The following is an 11,192-nucleotide window of genomic DNA, read 5'->3' on the forward strand; positions in this document are numbered from 1 at the left end:
TAGTCCACTACCCTATGGGCCCTGGTCAACAGTAGTGTACTACCCTATGGGCCCTGGTCAACAGTAGTGTACTACCCTATGGGCCCTGGTCAACAGTAGTGTACTACCCTGTGGGCCCTGGTCAACAGTAGTGCACTACCCTATGGGCCCTGGTCAACAGTAGTGTACTACCCTATGGGCCCTGGTCAACAGTAGTGTACTACCCTATGGGCCCTGGTCAACAGTAGTGTACTACCCAATGGGCCCTGGTCAACAGTAGTGTACTACCCTATGGGCCCTGGTCAACAGTAGTGTACTACCCTGTGGGCCCTGGTCAACAGTAGTGTACTACCCTATGGGCCCTGGTCAACAGTAGTGTACTACCCTATGGGCCCTGGTCTACAGTAGTGCACTACCCTATGGGCCCTGGTCAACAGTAGTGTACTACCCTATGGGCCCTGGTCAACAGTAGTGTACTACCCTATGGGCCCTGGTCAACAGTAGTGTACTACCCTATGGGCCCTGGTCTAAAGTAGTGTACTACCCTATGGGCCCTGGTCAACAGTAGTGTACTACCCTATGGGCCCTGGTCTAAAGTAGTGCACTACCCTATGGGCCCTGGTCTAATGTAGTGTACTACCCTATGGGCCCTGGTCTAAAGTAGTGTACTACAAAGGGAGTAGGGTGCTATTTGGAATTTAGCCTATTGCTTTCTGTCAGGGATCATTACATTCGTCAGCCAGTCCTCCCCCACTGGGAACATCTGTTCAACGTCTAGTTTTGATATACATTTGGTTGACTTGTCAACGTGAAATCAACAAAAAATGTCAGCATGTCATTGGATTTAAGTTACAAGTTTGGTGAAACAAATGACAGAATTCCCCTACGTTGATAACTTGTTTTCAAATCCAATCAGTTTTTCGCATTGATTCAACGTCATCACATAGAATTTTTAGCTTGAAATGACGTGGAAACAACATTGATTCAACCAGTTTTTGCCCAGCGGGCCTCTTCAGCAGGTAGATGAGTTTCCTCTTCTGCTCCCCCTGGCTGTCATCAAGGGTAATCCACTCTTGTTCCTTTCTGCAGTCTCATGAGAGACAGTGTTAGGTGGGACAAGGTGGGACAAGGATTCTGTTGAAATGTTAGTGTGGAGAAGTGGTTTGTACAGACTATGTTAACAGGGTCGTTGTGTGTGTGTGTGTGTGTGCATGTTTGTGTGTGTGCATGTTTGTGTGTGTGTGTGGCTGAGAGATACAGAGAGAGAGAGAGACAGAGAGAGACAGAGAGAGAGAGAGAGAGAGACAGAGAATGTCTAAAGTTAAAGGTTCTATGATGACATTATGCTGTCTTCTTCAGAGATCTAGAACCAGAACTAACAGGGCAGGGTTCTAGAGTCCAGAGGGGTTCTAGAGTGTGGTGATGAGTAGTAAGTAGTCTTCTTGGATTGGTTGGATGGATGAATCTAGTTCACTTTTCAACCAATCATAATAATTGACATGTTTAGACAGGGCAGTAAGCCAAATCAGAGTTCCATTTCCTGTTGTGAGTTGGGTGTCCATGGCTCAGTTGGTATGTACAGTAAATGTATGGCTGAGTATTGAGAGTATCTTGTACTGTACAGTCAAGGCTATGGGTCCGGACCGTCCAGTGGTCTGTAGAGGTCAGGAGCATTGTCTTGCGTCAGGCACTGACGTCTCTCCAACCCAACGCTAGTTCTGCGATCAACAGGCGAAGGTTGCACTATCTGACGTATGACAATGGGCCTGGTTGGTCTATAGAAGCTAGGGAATAGGGACCTGGTGTTGTGTACATGGCTGTGAGTTGAATGAGCCCTAAATGGAACCCTATTCCTTATATAGCAGACTACTTTTAGCATGAGTCTAGCTAAGAGTAGTGCACTATATAGGGAATAGGGTGCCATTTGGGATTCACACTTAGAGAGCCCAGAAGGTGAGCAGCCATTCTCCGAGTCCCAAATGGCACCCTATTCCCTATATAGTGCACTACGTTTGACCAGAGCTCTATGAGCCCTGTGTACTATGAAGGGAATAGGGTGCGCTATAGTGTGCCATTTGGGACGTAGCCCTTGTCTTGTCTTGCTTCACTGCAGTGCTGAGTCAACTCCTTAATACACCAGACAGGTCTGCTTCCCCTGGAGTGTAGAAGTCAGGAATGGGCAGGCCGGTGTGCAGGGTCACCTACAGAACAAACAAAATCATAATCTTCCTCCTCCCCCTCATCCTCCTCCTCCTCATATCCAAGCAGCAGAAAATAGTATTTCTCGAAGCAGATCGAACATCTATCTGTATATAGATGTCATTGCAGGTATTGAACAGCAGGTGGAGTTGTTGAACTAATGAGAAATAGACTGAGCTATTGTATCACTGCTGCTGGTGTCTGCATGAGGCGTTAGCAAGCACTGTATTACGATTACCAATAGAGCCATAATACCCATAACACCTAGCAATCAAACAGGGAAATGGTTCCAATCATTTTTCCACCAGTAATTTTTTCCATAGGAGATTTTAGAAATACTTTTTTATTTTACCTTTATTTAACCAGGCAAGTCAGTTAAGAACAGATTCTTAATTTCAATGACGGCCTAGGAACAGTGGGTTAAACTGCCTTGTTCAGGGGCAGAACGACAGATTTGTACCTTGTCAGCTCAGGGATTCGATCTTGCAACCTTTCAGTTACTAGTCCAACGCTCTAACCACTAGGCTACCTGTCGCCCCAACTTCATATGAGGGCTGTGTTTAGTGTAGGCTTACTTTGGTATGACGTTTTGACAACCGTGTAAATCTCTCTAGGACAAGAACTTTTATCAATATTTTCGCCTGTATTTACCCCTGTCGCCCTCCACAAAAATCGAATGCTAATTAGTTGCTAATGTGGCTATCATACAGAACTACAAATGCCTGTCTCTAGCTTCGCGTCACTGACAATACCAGTTAAAAGTTTGGACACACCTACTCATTCCAGGGTTTATCTTTATTTTTTGACTATTTTCTACACTGTAGAATAATAGTGAAGACATCAAAACTAAACTCAGCACAGAAAGAAACGACCCTTTCTTTCAAAGATAATTCGTAAAAATCCAAATAACTTCACAGATCTTCACCAGGAACGCACAATCCCTCCATCAGTGCTCAGACTGTCCGCAATAGGCTGAGAGAGGCTGGACTGAGGGCTTGTAGGCCTTTTGTAAGGCAGGTCCTCACCAGACATCACTGGCAACAACGTCGCCTATGGGCACAAACCCACCGTCGCTGGACCAGACAGGACTGGCAAAAAGGGCTCTTCACTGATGAATCGCAGTTTTGTTTCACCAGGGGTGATGGTCGGATTTGCGTTTATCGTCGAAGGAATGAGCGTTACACCGAGGCCTGTACTCTGGAGCGGGATCGATTTGGAGGTGGAGGGTCTGTCATGGTCTGGGGCGGTGTGTCACAGCATCATCAGACTGAGCTTGTTGTCATTGCAGGCAATCTCAACGCTGTGCGTTACAGGGAAGACATCCTCCTCCCTCATGTGGTACCCTTCCTGCAGGCTCATCCTGACATGACCCTCCAGCATGACAATGCCACCAGCCATACTTCTTGTTCTGTGCGTGATTTCGTGCAAGACAAGAATGTCATTGTTCTACATTGGCGCTATAACGTTGTTTCTACGTTGGGGCTATAGCGTTGTTTCTACGTTGGGGCTATAGCGTTGTTTCTACGTTGGGGCTATAACGTTGTTTCTACGTTGGGGCTATAGTGTTGTTTCTACGTTGGGGCTATAACGTTGTTTCTATGTTGTTTCTATGTTACCTGTACGTTTCGGTTGAGGCTGATAGCAGGGTAGTAGAGCCCCTCGATGCCTTCGAAGGCCACAGGACCCTGCTGTTCATCGTTGATGAGGAAGATGAGGATCCCTCTGTTGAAGTCTAACAACACTCCTACTGTAGTCCCTTTACTGACGCCCCCATCCGTCCTGGAGAGAAACACACAATGTCAAATACATACAGTATGCATAGTATACAGTATTCAGACCCCTTCCCTTTGTCCACATTTTGCTACGTTACTGCCTTATTCTAAAATTGATAAAATAATATAAAATTCTCATCAATCTACACGCAATACCCCATAATGACAAAGTGAATTACAGGTTTTCATGAAATTTTAGCAAATGTATAAAAAAAACAAAAATACTTTATTTACATAAGTATTCAGACCCTTTGTTATAATACTCAAAATTGAGCTCAGGTGCATCCTGTTTCCATTGATCATCCTTGACATGTTTCTACAAATGTATTTGAGTCCACCTGTGGTAAATTTAATTGATTGGACATGATTTGGAAAGGCACACACCTGTCTATATAATGTTGCACAGTTGACAGTGCATGTCAGAGCAAAAACCAAGCCATGAGGTCGAAGGAGTTGTCCGTAGAGCTCCGAGACAGGACTGTGTTGAGTCACAGATCTGGGGGAAGGGTACCAAAAATTGTCTGCAGCATTGAAGGTCCCCAAAAACACAGTTGCCTCCATCATTCTTAAATGGAAGAAGTTTGGAAGCACCAAAAGTATTCCTAGAGCTGGCCGCCCGGCCAAACTGAGTAATCGGGGGAGAAGGGCCTTGGTCAGGGAGGTGACCAAGAACCCGATGGTCACTCTGACAGAGCTCCAGAGTTCCTCTGTGGAGATGGGAGAACCTTCCAGAAGGACAACCATGTCTGCAGCACTCCACCCAAATCGAAAAACCTGTTTTTTCTTTGTCATTATGGGGTATTGTGATGTCATTATGGGGTTTTGTGATGTCATTATGGGGTATTGTGATGTCATTATGGGCTATTGTGATGTCATTATGGGGTATTGTGATGTCATTATGGGGTATTGTGATGTCATTATGGGGTATTGTGATGTCATTATGGGGTTTTGTGATGTCATTATGGGGTATTGTGTGTAGATTGATGAGGAAGAAAAAACGATTTAATTCATTTTAGAATAAGGCTGTAATGTAACAAAATGGGGGAAAAGTCAAGGGGTACTTTCCGAATGCACTGTATAACACAACTGTTTGATGTAGAAACACCGGATATTCATCATAAATTATAAAAAAAAAAAAAATCTTTATGAATTATAAAAAATATTAATAATGACAAAGAGAACGCATGTTTACATTTTTTTTATAAATAAATGAAATACAGAAATATCTAATTTACGTTTTCACACCCTTGAGTCAATACTATGGTGAGAAAAAAAATATATATTTAATCACTTTATAACACAACAAAATGTGGAATAGGTAAAGGTGTGTGAATACTTTCTGAAAGCACTGTAAATACCTACAGTCCTTTTTTTCTCTTCTTCTTAATTAAAAAATAAAAACTTGCATTGTTGGAAAAGGACCGTAAGCATTTCACTATGTCTACACCTGTTGTTTACCAAGCATGTGACAAATACAATTAGATTTTATTTGAGTCCTACTGACACATCTTAAGCATACAGGTCATAGAAACAGTATCTTCACAGTCGTGTAACCGGTGTGAAATGGTCAGCTAGTTAGCAGCTAGCTGTGTTTAAAATCGGTGACGTCACTCGCTATGAGACCTTGAAGTGGTTTCCCCGCGGCTTTTGTGGAGCGATAAGTAACGATGTTTCGAGGGTGACTGTTGTCGATGTGTTCAGAGGGTCCCTGTTTCGAGCTCAGGTTGGGGCGAGGAGAGGGACGGAAGTAACACTGTTACATTGGTTCCGTGACCTGGAACACTGGTTGCTGTGGGAAAGGAGGAGGAGGTCAAAGGGGGGTGAGAGTAACCGGTGTGAAATGGCTAGCTAGTTAGCAGTGTGCGCTAGTAGCGTTTCAATCTTTGACGTAACTCACTCGGAGACCTTGAAGTAGTTGTTTCTCTTGCTCTGCAAGGGCCGCGGCTTTTATGGAGCGATAGGTAACGATGCTATGCGGGTGACTGTTGTCGATGTGTTCAGAGGGTCACTAGTTTGAGCCCAGGTCAGGGGCGAGGAGAGGGATGGAAGCAACACTGTTACACTAGCCAGAGTGGATTGGTTGGTGTTTCATTATACAAAGCCTCTCCATTAGCTGTTGGTGTGGATGCATCAGGTGTACCAGGTGACCTACCTGTAGGTGTGGATGCATCAGGTGTACCAGGTGACCTACCTGTTGGTGTGGATGCATCAGGTGTACCAGGTGATCTACCTGTTGGTGTGGATGCATCAGGTGTACCAGGTGATCTACCTGTTGGTGTGGATGCATCAGGTGTACCAGGTGACCTACCTGTTGGTGTGGATGCATCAGGTGTACCAGGTGACCTACCTGTCGGTGTGGATGCATCAGGTGTACCAGGTGACCTACCTGTTGATGTGGATGCATCAGGTGTACCAGGTGACCTACCTGTCGGTGTGGATGCATCAGGTGTACCAGGTGGCCTACCTGTTGGTGTGGATGCATCAGGTGTACCAGGTGACCTACCTGTTGATGTGGATGCATCAGGTGTACCAGGTGACCTACCTGTTGGTGTGGATGCATCAGGTGTACCAGGTGACCTACCTGTTGGTGTGGATGCATCAGGTGTACCAGGTGATCTACCTGTAGGTGTGGATGCATCAGGTGTACCAGGTGATCTACCTGTAGGTGTGGATGCATCAGGTGTACCAGGTGACCTACCTGTTGGTGTGGATGCATCAGGTGTACCAGGTGACCTACCTGTCGGTGTGGATGCATCAGGTGTACCAGGTGACCTACCTGTCGGTGTGGATGCATCAGGTGTACCAGGTGATCTACCTGTCGGTGTGGATGCATCAGGTGTACCAGGTGATCTACCTGTCGGTGTGGATGCATCAGGTGTACCAGGTGACCTACCTGTTGGTGTGGATGCATCAGGTGTACCAGGTGACCTACCTGTTGGTGTGGATGCATCAGGTGTACCAGGTGACCTACCTGTTGGTGTGGATGCATCAGGTGTACCAGGTGACCTACCTGTTGTTGTGGATGCATCAGGTGTACCAGGTGACCTACCTGTTGGTGTGGATGCATCAGGTGTACCAGGTGACCTACCTGTTGGTGTGGATGCATCAGGTGTACCAGGTGACCTACCTGTTGGTGTGGATGCATCAGGTGTACCAGGTGATCTACCTGTAGGTGTGGATGCATCAGGTGTACCAGGTGACCTACCTGTCGGTGTGGATGCATCAGGTGTACCAGGTGACCTACCTGTTGGTGTGGATGCATCAGGTGTACCAGGTGATCTACCTGTTGGTGTGGATGCATCAGGTGTACCAGGTGACCTACCTGTTGGTGTGGATGCATCAGGTGTACCAGGTGACCTACCTGTCGGTGTGGATGCATCAGGTGTACCAGGTGACCTACCTGTCGGTGTGGATGCATCAGGTGTACCAGGTGACCTACCTGTTGGTGTGGATGCATCAGGTGTACCAGGTGACCTACCTGTTGGTGTGGATGCATCAGGTGTACCAGGTGACCTACCTGTTGGTGTGGATGCATCAGGTGTACCAGGTGACCTACCTGTTGTTGTGGATGCATCAGGTGTACCAGGTGACCTACCTGTTGGTGTGGATGCATCAGGTGTACCAGGTGACCTACCTGTTGTTGTGGATGCATCAGGTGTACCAGGTGACCTACCTGTTGGTGTGGATGCATCAGGTGTACCAGGTGACCTACCTGTTGGTGTGGATGCATCAGGTGTACCAGGTGACCTACCTGTTGGTGTGGATGCATCAGGTGTACCAGGTGACCTACCTGTTGTTGTGGATGCATCAGGTGTACCAGGTGACCTACCTGTTGGTGTGGATGCATCAGGTGTACCAGGTGACCTACCTGTTGGTGTGGATGCATCAGGTGTACCAGGTGATCTACCTGTAGGTGTGGATGCATCAGGTGTACCAGGTGACCTACCTGTTGGTGTGGATGCATCAGGTGTACCAGGTGACCTACCTGTTGGTGTGGATGCATCAGGTGTACCAGGTGACCTACCTGTCGGTGTGGATGCATCAGGTGTACCAGGTGATCTACCTGTTGGTGTGGATGCATCAGGTGTACCAGGTGATCTACCTGTTGGTGTGGATGCATCAGGTGTACCAGGTGACCTACCTGTTGGTGTGTGAGTTGTTGTGCATAAACCAGGAGCGGTTGTTGTCCACGTACATGGCCCAGGCCCTGTCGTCTTTACCCAGCATCACGTCCTTCAGCACGTCGCCGCGGGCAACCCCGAACGCAGGGTCCGGGTGGTTGTCATAGCGATCCACCGTGATCTCCCAGTAGTGCACACCGCGGGAGAAGCCGGAATTACCCATGACCACCCTGTCATCGTAGCTGTTGCACGTCACTGTCAGGTTGTCATTGGAGAGGATGATGTCAGGGTGGGCTGACGCAGGGTCAAAGGTGAACCAGGCAACTACAGGAAGTAGACACACACATACAGACAGATAAAGAGGTTCAGTCTTCTGTTTTTCCACCATAAGGAACCATCAGCATGGTGAAAACACCTAACAGAGGAGATGAGGCTAGAAACTGGTGGTCTGAGGTGGGGTTAGACCAGCGTTTCCCAAACCCGGTCCCGGGGACCCCAAGGTGTTCACATTTTAGCTATCATTCCAGTCTTTGACAAACATTGTCTTTGGCATATGACACAGCAATACAAGGAGTGGAATGACAACCAATCTCTGGCACATACTGTCAAATAAACTATTATTATAAATACATGACAGATATTACAAATATAATACTCCATTAGACACTCAAGGAGAGGGAAGTTGCTATCTCTGTGGGCACTCTATGGGACCTGATACTGTTACCATGGTAATTGGAACATCAGAACACGAGTGTTCCCATGGGAACATAATATAAGTAAAAAAAAATGTTGATTGGATGTTCCCAGTGAAACCTGAATAACTGAAGCCCTCATTAGACAGCAAACTGCTCACCCCTTGGTTATCAATTCAATGATTGGTTGCTGTGATGACATTGGCAATGATCAGGTTAGGAGTGGAGCGGAGTAGAGCCCAGGAGACATTCAGCAAGGAGAGGGTTAAAGGGTGTGTGAACCATCCATACCTGTGGCCAGTATTTGCATTTCACATGGAGATTGTCCAGGTGCAATGAGAGAGAGAGAGAGAGAGAGACAGAGAGACAGAGAGAGAGAGAGAGAGAGAGAGAGAGAGAGAGAGAGAGAGAGAGAGAGTAAAGGAGGTGAGAGTGGAGGGTGAGTGGGGAGGGTGGTAGAGACTGTAAAAGCCGTGTTGAGTTTATCAGGGAAACTGCTTCTTTTCAGTGGCCGTTTTAGTATCACAGAGAAGATCCAAGCATATTCCAACCAGCCTAGGGATTCTTTTCCAAACCAACGACAAGGGCTACGTAGATTATTACAGCACTCGTTCCCCTAGACTATTTTCCAGACGGTGAGAAAATTAAAGGCAAAACAAATCCTGGTTGCCTGGCATCAGAATCTATCCGGACATGTCTGTCTTGTTTTCTAGATACATTATTATCTTTGTTAAACCAACAGCTGCATAGGAGAACATCAAAAGAGACAATCCATTCCAAAATCATGTCACACAGAGAGAAGGAGCTGTCTGGATTTCACAGGTCCACTGAAGCATGACAAGCTTCTCTTGTCTGTCTGTCTGTTCGTTCGTACGTGTAGAGCTGAGCAGCATACACAATGGGAAGGCAGGTGGCAGGCAGGTGTAAGGGAGGGTGGAAATACTGTGTGTGTGTGTGTGTACCAAAGCTGGGTTTAAACAGTATTATACATTTTTCAAATACTTTGAGTGTTTGCTTGAGCCCATTCAAGCACAGCTAAAGTGTTCGAAAGATATCAAATACTATTTATAAACTGGTTGGTTTGAGCCCTGAATGCTGATTGGCTAACAGCCATGGTATATCAGACCGTATACCACGGATATGACAAAACATTTATTTTTACTGCTCTAATTACGTTGGTAACCAGTTTATAATAGCAATAAGGCACCTCGGGGGTTTGTGGTATATGGCCAATATACCACGACTAAGGGCTGTGTCCAGGCACTCTGCGTTACGTCGTGCCTAAGAACAGCCCTTAGCCGTGGTATATTGGCCATATATCACACCTCCTCGGTCCTTAATGCTTAATTAGAACCCAGGTCTGCTAGGCTGCTGTCTATATGCTCTTTAGATTCACCATCACCAATCAGTATGTGCTTTAGCCAACTCCTGTCTGCGTTGGCTCATTGCCATGCTAAACATACATGTCTAGGGCATGACAACGAGTTGGCGACACTACAGCACATACAGTATGATTGCATCCCAAATGGAACCCCTATTCCCTTTAGAGTGCACTACATAGGGAATAGGGGGCCATATGCTCTATAGAGTGGGCTCAGGTAGGGCTTACTCTCGGAGGTCTGCATGGCCAGTATCTTGCTGTACTGTCCTACTCCACTGGCGTTGAAGCCTTTGACCCTGGACATGTAGGTGCTGTTGTAGTGGAGTCCATCCACCGTGCAGATCGTCTCCGTCCCCACGTACACTTCCTGTAAGAACCATGACAACTTCCTGTTAGAACCATGACAACTTCCTGTTAGAACCATGACAACTTCCTGTTAGATAATCATCACACTGGTATGATGGTGGCTAGCCTCATACTTCTGTTTGGAAACAGAATGGAAGGATGGTTGTACGAGGCTAGACGATGGCAGCTATTTGTCACAACAGAGATTGTAGAACTGACTAAATTACAAGAGTATAAAACACGTTTAATTAGCTAATGTAGCAGAGGTGATTTGTTGGTGATGAGGTAGCTCTGCCTGAGACTTGTAAGCCCAAATGTCATCCTTGGACCTTGAGAATGTCCTCTTGGTCTAACGGTTAAGATGTGAGCTTGTTAAACAACACACAGTCCAATAACGAGAAGATAAATGAAACAATATCAACCAAGGCTAACAGAGGGAGGGGTGCTCTATCTATCTATAATTACACTGGCCCATTTAGAGACTTTTAGACTTAGTGCTGATGAGAGAGAGAGAGGAGGAGGGGGGGGGGGGGCAGAGAGCGAGACGGAAGAAGAGAGAGAGGGAAAGGGGGGGCAGAGAGAGAGGAAAGGAGGGAACGAGAGGGCGAGAGTTGGTACACTTGGGTTTAGCTGCCTGAGTAAAGCAGCATCAGTAGTACTTGCAGTAGTTGTGGTAGTAGTAGTAGTAGTAGTAATAGTGGTA

General features: G+C 46.5%; 1 protein-coding gene across 3 annotated transcripts in view; it reads right to left on the reverse strand.

Moving 5' to 3' along the window:
* Positions 1 to 622: 622 nt before the first annotated feature.
* LOC115161900 (E3 ubiquitin-protein ligase TRIM9-like) overlaps positions 623 to 11,192 on the reverse strand; it is an 83,335-nt gene continuing 72,765 nt past the window's right edge. For 2 of the 3 annotated variants that reach the window (XM_029712718.1, XM_029712717.1), the window contains 4 exons: positions 10,373 to 10,511; positions 8,092 to 8,395; positions 3,795 to 3,957; positions 623 to 2,180 (listed from right to left, as the gene is read on the reverse strand). In XM_029712718.1, the coding sequence (XP_029568578.1) occupies positions 2,100 to 2,180; positions 3,795 to 3,957; positions 8,092 to 8,395; positions 10,373 to 10,511 (687 nt within the window). In that variant the 3' untranslated portion in view covers positions 623 to 2,099. Of the gene's footprint in view, positions 2,181 to 3,794; positions 3,958 to 8,023; positions 8,396 to 10,372; positions 10,512 to 11,192 lie in introns of those variants that run through there. The other variant, XM_029712719.1, reaches the window with a different exon arrangement.

The sequence above is a fragment of the Salmo trutta genome, chromosome 25, assembly GCF_901001165.1.
Source record: "Salmo trutta chromosome 25, fSalTru1.1, whole genome shotgun sequence".
NCBI lineage: Eukaryota > Metazoa > Chordata > Actinopteri > Salmoniformes > Salmonidae > Salmo > Salmo trutta.